Source organism: Rhineura floridana, chromosome 2 (genome assembly GCF_030035675.1).
Source record: "Rhineura floridana isolate rRhiFlo1 chromosome 2, rRhiFlo1.hap2, whole genome shotgun sequence".
NCBI lineage: Eukaryota > Metazoa > Chordata > Lepidosauria > Squamata > Rhineuridae > Rhineura > Rhineura floridana.
In genome coordinates, this window is record NC_084481.1 from 49,350,399 (window position 1) to 49,364,666 (window position 14,268).

Sequence of the window (14,268 nt, forward strand, 5' to 3'; positions counted from 1 at the left end):
GCTTTCTCTGCTGTAGAAGTACCACCCTAATCACCATTGATGCTGGGATAAACCAAGACTGGTTTTGTAATGTGTAAAAAAAACCCCAAACTCTGACCTGATGACATTTTTTGTTTAAATAGGGCAAAATGGGATTGGATGATTATACTCTTTCTTCCACACATCAGGCCAACTTTGACTTTCTTAGGCTTTTCTTCCCCCGGTACTCTTCTTTCAGTCGAAATCCCTAATTAAACACGTGTTAAATCTGTTGCTTCTAACTGTGCAATATTTCTGTAGTCTAAGGATCCAGACAGCAAAAATGCAACATCCTACAGACCTTTTCATCAGTATAGTTCCTCCAGCCCTACCTGGAGATGCCAGGGATTGAACTTTGGACCTTCTGCATGTAAGGCAGATGCTGTACCACTGAGCTATGGTCTTTCTCCAAGGAGACCTTTGGACCTCCAGATGTTGCTGAACTACAACTCCCATCATTTCTAGCCATTGGCCATGCTTGATAGAGCTAATGGGAGATGTAGTTAAGCACCATCTGGGGGGGCAAAGGTTCCCCACACCTGCCTTACAGAGCATTAAAAAAACCACTTGCTTACAGAGATCATCACAGCAGAACCTCAGCTTTATTCTGCTGTAGAATAAATGGAGGAGATGGCATTAATGCCATCAGTAGATCCACTGAAAGTCAAGCACTTTAAGGGTCAAAGAAGACATTATGGTAAACACATGGCTGTTTAGCTCCCACCTCTAGTGATATCTAGTAGAACTTACCTATGTCCTGGCATCACATTTCACCTTCCACCAACAGCAGCCAATGGTATGGAGCAGAAGCAGTGAAACACAGAACGTCATGATATGATATCAGGACACAGGTAAGTTCTACAAGTTCTACCAGGCATTACAGAGGGGGAAAGGAATGCTAAGTGCATAGTACATGTACACAACTCTGCCATTGAAATCAGTTGTGCTTTACTTTGGATCGTGCCCAACATCTTGCATTTCCACTGCTCTACAATACATTTGTCCTAACTCTAGTTTACGACGTAAGAATAGATTGCACATTATTGCTTTTTTATTAAAAACTTCTATGTCTCTTTCAGCATTCATTTGCCATCACAACAGTTTTTTAATTTATGGCTCTCTGAAAGAACCCACACTAAGCAACTGGGCTTGCATCACCCATGTGTCTGTTTTATTTGCTGTGTTTGTCAGCTTGTTGTTTGCGGTGTGCGGATATGTGACATTTAGAGACTATACGGAAGGTAAGTTATTCCATTATGGGTTATAATTATTGTTTACTTGGCTTTCTGAAAGTTACTATCATTACCCAAGTTACACTTTTCTCCTGGACTCTGTCTTGTTGCTCAATAATCAGGACTGTGTGTATTCTGTGTAGGATTTAATACTGATACAGAAATCAGCGTCCTGAAAACCGAAGCTTTTTTAAAAAAAAAATTTAAAGGACAAATGTCTAGCTGTTACGGCAATGGTTTGGAACCTTTTTCAGTCTGAGGGCCACAGTCCCATTTGGGCAGCCTTCCAGGGGCCAGAGGCCAAAGTAGGCAGAGCAGCATGTGTAAATATTTCCTTTGTACAGTAGTTTAGTTTCTCACACACCCCTCTCCATCGTCCATGCATCCAGGCAAGCACGAAACATTATCAGAGTTCAATCACACATTGCAGACAGGCAAAAGCACTCAAGGAGGGCATGAAGCAGGGTTCGTGAGGGTGCAACTGAGGAGGGGGTGTGGCCTTGTGGCCTCGGGAGAGTCCCAAAGGCCAAACCGAGAGACCCAGAGGGTCACATTTCACCACTGCTGCCTTACAGCTTCCCCCCCCCAACTTAGGCATGTATACTGAAGATTCACCAAAGATTATAATTCTGAAGTATCCCATAGTTTACTATCTCTGTAGTATATTTTGCTCTTAAGTGCAAGTGTAATACTGGTCATTATGAACTGGAGCCAAAGTTGTCCTTTCACATCTAGAAGGTATTTTCAGCTCATGGAAGGGTTATTCCATCCCTTGTACTAGGTGAGAACAAATCAAACTAAAGCCAGTGATGTTCTTCTACTTAAGCAATCCCTTGAGCAAACAGAAGCATGAGACTGTCAGGTTGCAGAAGCTAACTGCTATAAAACCAGTATTATAACACTGTGTGAACTCTTGTGCAAGTTTCTGAAAAGCAAGGTTTTGTGGAACACTGCTAGCGGCTCCTTCTACTCATAGTTCTTTGAATCCAATCTTAGAATAGTAGAGTTGGAAGGGGCCATCAAGTCCAACCCCCTGCTCAATGCAGGAATCAAACTTAAATGGACTGGTGGCTGTCCACCCTATGTGAAGATGAAGAGTGCAGCAAGGATGAGGAACCTGTGCACATCCATGGTGTTGCTGGAGTACAACTCCCATCATCTCCAACCGTTGGCTCTCCTGGCTAGAACTCATGGGAGTTGGACTCCAACACACCTGGAGAGTCACAGGCTCCCCACCCCTAGAGGACAGGATCACACAGAACCAGTCCTTCTCGGTCCAGTTGCTTCAATGTCTTCAAAAAGCCTTGTGTGGGAGAATCTGAGTGTGTGCACATGGAAAACTTACACATGAATAGGAAAAAAAGATGTGCACAGCAGTAACACAAGATACCTGCTGGATCAAACTAAAGGCCTGCCTAGTCCAGCATCCTGTTCCCACAAAAGCCAGCCAGATATCTCTTGGAAAGCTCACAAGCAGGACATGAGGGTAGTAGTTACAGTTCTTCACTTGCACTACATCCCAAGTCTATAGCCACTACATATTATATATATATATATATTATATTTCAATGTACTGAGTGCAAAAATCTCCAGGTAATACTCCAAGATAAAAGCTTAATGGTGCATTATCAAGTCATATACTTACAAAAGCGTCAAAAGGTGATTGCATACCTGAAGTCTTCTCATTTTGATCCTGTTTGAAAGGAAATATGTGTGCCCAGATTCCTTCCTCTACTCCTCCTTAAGTGATTGTTCTTGTCCAAAGAATAACACCTGCAGAGGAAATCTGTTTGCTTCCACCATATGTTTTTCTTTTTAAAATCACCTCACACACCCTGACCCTGGTTCGGACCCCAGGAATACTACAAAAAGCGATCTTGGTGTAGAGGATGCAAAGTACAAACATGGCAAGAAGATTTGATTTTGGAAATGATTTTCAAGAAAAACACCACCACAATAATAGAAAATGTATTTTTCCTTCCCAGCATGTATAGCTAATAACAAATTGTGAACAGTAATTGCAATAAAATGGGTCCACACTACAAGGACCATACATCCAAGGCATATGTTTCTTAAACAGCCACTCACCATGCCTCACGCCAAACTACTTTTGAACCAGAAGGGATTTCCCAAACACATCGTAATTTGATATGGGAAACTGCTATTCTAAGGCAAGAAAGGAAAGGAAAGCAGGGGGAAAGAGGATGGCTAAATAAGCTATTTGGATCCCAGATAGTATTTATGGCTATCTAGTTACAGGTTTTCTTCTACTGAGCCACCAAAATTGAATTGATAGTGCTTAAATTAAAAAGTTCTCTTGAATGCCTGTGTCCACATTCATAAGTTATATTTCCTCTTCTCAGCTATGTCTCTCATGAATTGTGAAGTTAAGTTCATTGTCTCTGCTCCTTCCTCAGGAGACATATTTGAGAACTATTGCAGAGATGATGACCTTGCTACATTCGGAAGGTTTTGTTATGGAATCACTGTCATCCTAACATTTCCAATAGAATGTTTTGTGACCAGAGAGGTGAGCATTAATTTTGCACATGCCTTAGAATGCAATGAGGCACCATTATTTTTCGGAAACCCCTATCAAATTAATATTTTCTATAGCAGTGCTAGCAGAAATGAATTTTTTTTATAGTGTTGTAATACGAAATCAGATTTGATGACTTCACTTGTAGAATACATTTCAATCCACTTATTAACATGCTTGGCTAAAATAGGCAATTGAATATACAGAAACCTAATCAAACTAAATATTCCTGTTTTACATTTTTCCATTTGAAGCAGTTGCTGCAATAAAGCAGACCCACCGTCAGAACCCAGCATTCTTGGGCAATTGCTGGGGGCTGCTTCTTTTGGTGATGCCTCCTAGGCCTTCACTCTGGGCTCTTTCCCATAACTTAGTGCCCTGGAAGTTCCATAGCTTCATGGCATTGTGGGTTAAAAAAAAGTGGTTACTGTAAAAACATGGTAGCCATCTTTAAAAAAAAAAGTCATGCCATAGATTGATGGAACTTACAGGTGTTGGTGTTTTATATATATATATATATATATACAGTTTTGTTGTTGTTACGTGCCTTCAAGTCGACTACGACTTACGGCGACCCTATGAATCAGCGACCTCCAAGAGCATCTGTCGTGAACCACCCAGGTCTTTAAGTTCAGGTCTGTGGCTTCCTTTATGGAATCAATCCATCTCTTGTTTGGCCTTCCTCTTTTTCTACTCCCTTCTGTTTTTCCCAGCATTATTGTCTTTTCTAGCGAATCGTGTCTTCTCATGATGTGTCCAAAGTACGTTAACCTTAGTTTCATCATTTTAGCTTCTAATGATAGTTCTGGTTTAATTTGTTCTAAAACCCAATTATTTGTCTTTTTCACAGTCCATGGTATGCGCAAAGCTTTCCTCCAACACCACATTTCAAATGAGTTGATTTTTCTCTTAACTGCTTTTTTCACTGTCCAACTTTCACATCCATACATAGAGATTGGGAATTCCATGGTCTGAATGATCCTGACTTTAGGTTGTGCATCAGGACAATCAGATGCTGTGGCACCCCCATTTCTCTTAAAGCATTCCATAGTTTTTCATGATCTACACAGTCAAAGGCTTTGCTGTAGTCTATAAAGCAGAGGGTGATTTTCTTCTGAAATTCCTTGCTCCGTCCCATTATCCAACGTATGTTTGCGACATGATCTCTGGTGCCTCTTCCCTTTCTAAATCCAGCTTGTATGTATGGGGTTTCTCTCTCCATATACGGTAAGAGCTTTTGTTGTAGAATCTTGAGCATTACATTACTTGCATGGGATATTAAGGCAATAGTTCGATAATTACTGCATTCCCTGGGATCCCCGTTCTTTGGAATTGGGATGTATATTGAACGCTTCCAATCTGTGGGCCACTGTTTAGTTTTCCGTATTTCTTGACAGATTTTAGTCAAAATTTGGACAGATTCAGTGTCAGTAGCTTGTAGCAACTCTGTTGGTATGCAATCTGTTCCTGATGATTTGTTTCTTCCAAGTATTTTAAGAGCAGCTTTCACCTCACATTCTAGAATTTCTGGTTCATCATCATGTGGTTCCTCCCTGAATGAGTCTGTCATCCTGGCATCTCTTTTATAGAGTTCTTCTTTTTATTTCATCTCGGTCAGTCAGTGTGTTCCCCTGTTGATTATTCAACATCCCTAGTCGTGGTTTAAATTTCCCTTTCATTTCTCTAATCTTTTGGAATAGGGCTCTTGTTCTTCCCTTTTTGTTGTCCTCTTCTATTTCTATACAATAACTATTGTAGTAGTTCTCTTTGTCCCTACATACTAGTCACTGTACTGTTGCATTTAGCGTTCTGACCGTATTTCTGTCTCCTTTTGCTTTTGCTTTCCTTCTCTCTTTAACCATTTGAAGAGTTTCTTCAGTCATCCATTGAGGTCTTTCTCTCTGTTTAACTAGAGGTATTGTCTTTTTGCATTCTTCCCTGATAATGTCTCTGACTTCACTCCATAGTTCCTCTGGTTCTCTGTCAACTAAGTTTAAAGCCTCAAACCTGTTCCTTTTCTGATCTTTATATTCTTCTGGGTTGTTATTTAAATTGTATTTTGACATTATGATTGCTTTGTTCTTCTTCTTTAGCTGTACTCTGATTTTCGATACGACCAGTTCATGATCTGTACCGCAGTCTGCTCCTGGTCTTGTTTTCACAGAAAGTATGGAGCTTCTCCATCTTCTGCTACCAATTATATAATCAATTTGATTCCAATATTGACCATTTGGTGATGTCTTTTCGGTTGCTCAAAAAAAGTGTTCACAAGAAACAAATTACTGGCTTCACAGAATTCAATAAGTCTTTCTCCTGCTTCATTTCTGTCTCATAAACCCCATTTCCCCACAATTCCTAATTCTTCTCTGTTCCCTACTTTTGCATTCCAGTCCCCCATGCTTATCATCATATCTTGTTTTGCTTTGTGATCAATTTCTTCATGTACTTCTGCGTAAAATTTCTCCAATTCCTCTTCTTTTGCATTTGCTGTTGGAGCATAGACTTGGATGATGATTATGTTACTAGGTTTCCCATTTAATCTCATTGATTTCACTCACTCAGACCTTGCGTTGTAGCTCCTAATTGCTTTTGCTACGTCCCTTCTCACTATTAAAGCAACCCCATTTCTTCTTAATTTCTCATTTCCTGCATAAAATAGTTTGTAGTTGCCTGATTGAAAATGTCCCATTCCCGTCCATTTTAATTCACTCACACCAAGTATTGTAATGTTGGTATGTTCCATTTCTTGCTTGACCATTTCTAACTTTCCCTGGTTCATGCTTCTCACATTCCCTGTTCCTATTGTGTGCGTCGTACAACTCCTGACTCTCCTTTCGCATCTGTGTGCATCAGCCTCTGGGCTTCCTTTCGGCTTTGACCCAGCTGCATCATTAGTCACATCGCTAGTCATACTTGCCCTTTGTTCTTCCCCAGTAGCTTGTTCAGTGCCTTCTGACCTGGGGGTCTCATCTTCCATCACTATCTCGTGTTGCATTTTGGATACTCTGTTCACAGGGTTTTCGTGGTAAGAGATATTCAGAGGTGGTTTACCATTGCCTTCCTCTGAGTTTGGATGCATCTTAGTTTGTTTTTTCAGCTTTGACCATTCCACCTTGGGTGCCCCTGCTAGGAGTCTAGCCTCTTGGTCTAGACTCCTGGCGGCATTGCTCCCAGCTTCTTCAACACTCTCAAACCCCCTCACCACATTAAGGTGTGCATCCTAGAGGGGGATATATACAGTTTACAGGTGTTGAATTTTGGAAAAACTAAGATGACAGCTGAACTGCAATTGAAGTGAAACACAATGAGCAAAATCCAATTGGTGCCCTTGCACTCATGGAAAAGTACTTTTGAGCCAATGGAGATGCCCACCAACAGAAGAGGATAGGAAGTGATTCTTTACCAATCCTGCCTGCAGCCCCCACTCTATCCTGCTTGGGGGGGTTCTTCCCAACTTTAATTTTAGGGTGCACCGGGGGCTGCAAGGGGAAAGGGGAACTACCTTCCCTAGACTTGTTGAGAGAAGTATCTTCTGGATCAAAAGCAAGGGCACTGAATAGATTCCATCCTAAAATGTATGGAAAGTTGGTAATAGTGGCACACACTCTGGTTGCTAACAATTGGAAGCAACAAGTGCTGCCAATGGATTAATGGAGGAAGACTATATGGCAAAGGATTCTGATGTATTACTACTATGTATAAAATGACTTACTGTAGGCTATTATAGGGTGGAACTAAATCCAATAAAGGTTCTCTGAATTGTTTGTACTCCTTTTTTAAATGTAGGAATAAGTGTAACACTAAAGAAAATGTAAGATGAGGTATATTGAACATTGTATAATTTACTGATAAGACAATATTTATTTTATGTTTAGAAGAATATGACCTCAGTTTGCTCCTAATGTGTACTAGATCCTTAACCCTCTATCTATGTTTTTTTAATGATAGTGAAACAAAAACAAAAAAAAAGCACAATGCTGGATCATAGCCATTGTATGCAGGATCTAAATATTTACTTCTTTTTTTCCCCAGGAGTATGAAAAGGCTTCATACTTGGCCGACTTAAAAGTGGCTGTTATCCTGGATACTTTTTCAAAAATAAATAGTATATGAAATGTTGGGATGTTTGGGGAAAGGACGTTTCATTATATTATAACCTAATCTCTTCTTTTGGCTTGTGTATAACCTTAGCATGTGAAATATAAAATTCATTATAACATAACAGTACTTAAAACTCTGTTCTTATTTCAGGTAATTGCAAACTTGTTTTTCAATGGGAGCCTTACAACCATTTCCCATGGTGCTTTGACAGTCATCATTGTTGCTGTAGCTATGAGTATATCCTTAGTGTACGATTGCCTGGGAATAGTGTTAGAGTTAAATGTAAGTGCACAGGAATTTTACAACTGCTAAATTGTTGGGGTTTTAAAAAAATGAATAATGTGGATTGTTTCCAAAACGTTATTGTGTTAGCAGGATATGCTTAAGGAAAACATTTTGTGCTATGTTTCTTTGTGGCAAGACAATGAGCTAGTTGTCTGAAGCTACAGAAAGCTTTTTCCCCCAGAACAAAGGGGGGCATTCTGAAGCTCCCACATCTTCAGGATCAACTGTATAGGGAAGACAGGTACATTTGTCAGCTGAAGCACTATTAACATTGGACAATAGAGACTAAAAGACTTGAAATTTTCATCTTGATCAATCATTGGAGATAAACTCATGGGATCAGCTATGGGCTGAGCCAGGGTACCCTTCATGTTAACCTGAACTGACTGGAGCCAACTTTTTTCAGAAAAAAAGAGAGATCTTAATACATAACAGATCCACATAGAAACCAGGAGAGCATTGGCTATGCATTTTGAGTGACGCTGGACTTCCTGTAAGGGGAGGGCTTGAGATTTGACTCAGCTATTGTGGTACCCTGAGACCTCACTGCTAAAGTGTAACAGCTGGGACACAGGCTATTTAGGTTCTCAAAGCAACACCAGTGCATCGTTCATCATATGAGAAGAGTTTATATTCACCATTCCACAGTCCAGTGCACTTATTCTCTGCAGTTTGCCTGTTAGCACACTCCAGATGTTTGAAAGTCCCATTTTCTGTTTTCTTCTACAGTCAGCCTTTCTTTACTATTTCTTGCTGTTTGGTCTCCTAGTCTACTCTCCCTCCCCTTTTTCTTTCTTTTTTCCTCGTAAGAACATAACAAGAGCCCTGCTGGATCACGCCAAAGCCCATCTAATCCAGCATCCTGTTCTCACATTGGCCAAACAGATGCCTCGTAGGAAGCCTGCAAGCAGGACCTGAGGGCAACGGCACTCTCCCCTCTGTTGCAGTCTCCCCTCTTCTGGTGAATGAGTTTTGGGGCCATCTCTGTACCTGTTGTTTGATTCTTTATGTTTTTATGAAAGCCAATAAAAAGCTTCATAAGAAAAAAACCCTGCAGAAAGAAAGTTGGTGCATTCAGTGGAGTTTTGTGTATCATTACTCAGAAGTAAGTCCCACTGTGTTCCGTAGGGTTTGCTCCCTAGTAGGTGTCTTTAGGATTGCAGCTTTACAGTGCAATCCTATTTATGTCTGCTCAGAAGAAAGCCTCATGGAGTTCAATGGGACTGAATCCCAGGTAAGATTGCAGCCTAAATAATTTCCTCATTGACATAGATACAAATCCAAATGGGTACTTTCAGATTTATTGATACTTGGCTATATAAACAGAATTAACAAGACTTGTTTTCCCCTTGCCTTGTTTTGTTATCATTAATATTAATAGTATTTATTTTTATTACTGTCTCTTAGCCACCTTAAATCTCCTTGGAGAAATAGGCGGGATAGAATTTTTCACATAAATAAATAAATTGTATATCCCTACCTTCCTGTAGAACAGCTGGTATAGGACAGTGGAGAGGAGAGCCTGGCTGGGAGTCCAGAGTCTGTGAGTTCAAATCCCCGCTCGTGTCTCCTGAGTGTAAAGGGCCAGCTAAAGATCACCCCCACAGTGAGTGGCTCAGGGGTTACGTGCCCTGCCACCTGTGCAGCTGTGGGCAAGCTGCATAGTCCCAAGGAGCCCAGTTGCCCCCCAGCTGGCAGTTGCGGACAAGGAAGGGGCTGGCTTGTGCAGCTGTGGCAAGCTGAGCATACCCTAGCCAGCTGGGGAGGACTAGCCTCAGAGGGAGCCAATTTTAAACCCTCTCTGAATACCGCTTACCATGAACACCCTATTCATAGGGTCACCATAATTCGGGATCGACTTGAAGGCAGACCATTTCTATTTTCACCTTCCCCTAGTAGGAAACCTAAGGTAGCATACATGGGGCTTCCAGGCAGCCTCCCATCCAGGTACTGTCCAAACCTTAGCTTTAGCAAAGTAGCTGCATCATGTAACTTCAGGATATGTCTTGGGACCAGTATTAATAGTAGTAACTGGAGAGCTAATATGCTGTACTGCAGGTGTGGGGAACTTTTGGCCCTCCAGATGTTGCTGAACTACAACACTAGCATCCCTAGCATCATCCCTAGCAAATGTGGCCAATGACCACATGACCCAATGACCCAATGATGGGAGTTGTAGTTCAGTAACACCTGGAGGGCCAAAGGTTTCCCACACCTACTTGACTTGGGATTCACTCCCTAGTAGGAGCAAGAACTGTTTGCATACGCCTTCTTTTTTGTCCTTAGAATAAGCCTTTGTAGTAGGTGAGGATGGCATAGTAGGGACTTGAACCCAAGACTTCCCAGTTTGTTAGTTGGGTAACATTTCCCTGATCCAACAAAATTAATAAGTCATTTCCTCCATTCTGAGATATTTCTAAGAATCTCGTTGGTACAATCAGCAATCTATTTTTGTCTGAGTAATTGAAAACCATTGGTGGATGACCATTTAAGTCACACCCAGAGTAGGCCCATTGTAATCAATGCACTTGAGTAACATAAGTCCTTTGATTTCAGTGGGTCTTCTCTATGATTTAGTTGGATAACACTCACTGCAGTTTCCCCCCACTTCTTTCTAAACTCTTTGCATAAAATTAATTCCAGTAGTGTGGCTATAACATTCACTACAATTACATACTTTTAAGTGTTTTGCTTCCTGATTGCAGGGGGTGCTCAGTGCTACTCCATTGGTCTTCATTCTGCCTGCAGCCTGTTACCTGAAGCTGTCTGAGGAGCGATGGACCTATTCAGACAACCTTCTCTCTGCCCTGATTCTTGCTATTGGAGTGCTAGTGATGATAGTTGGCTTTGTTATGACTGTCCTGCATCCCCAAGAATGTACACATGGAAAAGAAATGCCATACTGCTTCCTTGGAAACTCCTCTCTCTCCAACCATACATTTCTCTCTTCTCAGCAAACTTGGCAACCCTAAGTAGAAAATGCCTCCCAGCCCCAGGCAAGCACAGTGCAATTACATATATTGTGTGTTTCAGTGTCAAAAAAATATTTCTTGCAAGAGTTAATAAAGGGTACAAGCTGTACTTAGAACTCTAGGATTTTGCAGTAGTGGACTTGACCTAAAATGCAAAAAATACTGTGCCTGTGTTCTTCAGTTTATGAAGTCTGTAAGCAGATACCCCCATCCTTTGGATCCAGCTGTTGTACTATTGGAGTGCCTAAACAGAGAACTAATTCCTAGTACAAGGAGAGAGCCAGTTTTTGTTGCTTTGTAACACCCCCAAATTTCAAATAGCATCACGATGGTGGTGTAAACTCCACCCCTTGTTAAGGGTTGTTTGATTAAAATCTAGGACATCCATAAGATATTTTTGCAAATCAAAGGAACCTTCAATCTTTCATACACAGATTGCTTTTGCGTAAGAACATCAGAAGAGCCTGCTGGATCAAGCCAATGGCCCATCTACTCCAGCATCCTGTTCTCACAGTGGCCAACAAGATACTTATGGGAAGCTGACAAGGGTGGTGGTGGGGATGGTTTCTTTTCTTTATCTTCATTGATTCTACTAAAACTCTCCAACAAAATAATAATTTCCATTTTTATTTTATAGAGCAAAGTTATTGTATTATGCTCTGTACAGCAGGCTAACATGTGAACAACAGTGCAATTCTATAAATGCACTTATCTGGGAGTAAGTCCCATTAAACTCAGTGGGGCTTCTGAGCAGACATGTATAGAATTGCACTGTAGGTATATTTATCTGACTGTAATTCACTTTCTGTACTCAAGAACATGGGACACTGAGCTCAATTTTGTTTGAAATTCTTTCTCCTTGTATCTATGTGGTTTTGTTGTATTTCATCCCAATTAGTAGTAAAAGGGGTGTTTTTGTAAAGCTTTGAAATAAAATGATGTTGCAATTTTCATCTTTTTAAAAACAAAAAACTTTCAGGAAACTGAAATGGATCACTGTAACAGATGTATCGTGGGATGGAGTCAGCAACTGAAGCAGCTGATTTGAAGCAGACTTACTCATCTGGCACCTGAAATGGCCTAGCCTCTGAGCATGCTTAAGCCTAGAGGTACAACATCTCCTCTAGCACCTTGAAGACTGTATGACTTCCTAGGGTCCCTGGATCCATGGATGACTGAGAAACTTAAATTGCTGAATTAAAAGTAATGAATATTTAGTTCCTCTAACATATTATGCCTAGAGGAAAGGCAAGGCTTGATAATAACCTTCAAATATATGCACATTCATCCCAATGCCATTACATTGCCATTTATCTTTATTAGCATAGGCAGATGAAAAAGGGTAGTGTGGAAAATAAGCTTTGATTAGGTGGCACAGGAGAAACATTCCTATGCATAGTACAATCTAAAGACCCCCATGCGCGTGCTGAGATTTTGCTGCTTTCCTGCATCACATGATATTCTAGAGATTTTCTAACTCTCAAGAGAAGCTTTTTTGAGGGGAGCAACAAGGGCAGCAGTGGGAGGGGATCCCTACAAAACCATAGGGGCACACAAAGCTCTTTGAATCTCAGCTCATGTGAACATCTGAGTAAAGGAACAAATTGCAGAGGGAAAATTAGGGTAGCAGGGTGAAAAAGAGGAAAGGTTTCCTGCAACCTTTAGTAGCTGTGTAGAAGAGGGCATTTCAGCAGGTGTAGCACAATATTCCAGTAATTAGTTGGACTAGAGCATTCTGGTTGGCCACTGTGAGAACAGGATGCTGGACTAGATGGGCCATTGGCCTGATGCAGCATTCTCTTATGTTCTTATGATGTCCTAGATTATTTGAAGAAACGTGCAAACTGAACTCTTCATTTCTATTATCAGACATTTTATTGTACGGGTAGTGTGTCCTAGCAATTTGATCCTCCTAGCCAAGACTTTTGCCACTACAATGCATGTTTCTGCTTGTGGTGCAAGAGCTGAGGTGGGAAGTCTGCAAGACAAATGAGAAGAGCTGGACTGCTCTGTGTTGCTTGCTGGAATTGCGGAAGCCATTCTTGTTATTTATTTGTGAAATTTGAATCCCGCCTTTCTATCAAAGGATGCTCAAGGCAGCTAACAACAATTATATAAATGGAATAAAATATAATACAGTACAATACAACAGCAATAAAATACATAGTTTAAGATAAAACCAAGAGAGAAACATCACTAATATCAGTAAAAACATCCCGTTAAAACAACATATTTTCATGTCAACTGATGGGCAAAAGGCCTATTTTAAATATCTTTGCCTACCAGCAGAAGTTCAGCTGATAGCTCTGAGGATCTGATAGCCCAGCTGTAGGGGGAACCTTTAGTCCTCCAGATTTTGCTGAACTACAGCTTCCATCATACCTGGCCATGATGACTGGGGCTGAAGGGAGGCTGTAGTTCAGCAACATATGGAAGGCCACAGGTTCCCTATACCTGTGACAGTCCAAGATACCTTGTGGGTTCACTGTATAGTCACAGTCATCCCATCATTCCTCAAAAGTTCCAGATGTGCCTCTTTCTAGCACTGGTACAAAGATGATTACTGCTCCCCCAGTAAAAGTGGTATCCCTCCAAAAAAAGGATGCAATCTACCCTCAGGGCAGGAAATCCTGAACTGGATTCTATGCTCTGTTGAGCTTTACTTTGGAACAGGGATGGGGAACCTTTGGTTCCAGTCAGCCCCCCCCCCCCGGCCAATGGTCTGGAATCATGCAGGTTCTAATCCAACAAAAGTGACAGGTTTCCCATTCATATTGTACATATTAGTTCTTACAGCTCAACTCTAACCATGACTGAAGACAGACAGCTAAACATGGTATGTTATAGGCATTGTTACCCACAATGTACAGCACATATATAAATTTCTTTTGTCCTGCCATCATCTCAGGATATGATCTGAAGCCTCATGAGGCCCCCAGCTTGCTGACCCTAAGCAGTTCTTGGTCAGGGACTAAATGGGTGACCACCTCAGAACCACATGTACACTGTTTAGGATTCCTTGATGTAAGAAAGGCAAGGTATAATTGTAATCAGAGCTTGGAAAAGTTACTTTTTTAAACTACAACTCCCATCAGCCCCAGCCAGCATGGCCACTGGATTG

The 14,268-nt window shown here is 41.1% G+C and overlaps 1 protein-coding gene across 1 annotated transcript in view; it reads left to right on the forward strand.

Annotated features, from left to right (window-relative positions):
* SLC38A11 (solute carrier family 38 member 11) overlaps positions 1–11,522 on the forward strand; it is a 40,353-nt gene extending 28,831 nt beyond the window's left edge. The window contains 4 exon segments of the mRNA XM_061612935.1: positions 1,098–1,259; positions 3,668–3,780; positions 8,041–8,172; positions 10,881–11,522. Coding sequence (XP_061468919.1) covers positions 1,098–1,259; positions 3,668–3,780; positions 8,041–8,172; positions 10,881–11,147 — 674 coding nt within the window. The 3' untranslated portion in view covers positions 11,148–11,522.
* The last annotated feature ends 2,746 nt before the right edge of the window (positions 11,523–14,268 follow it).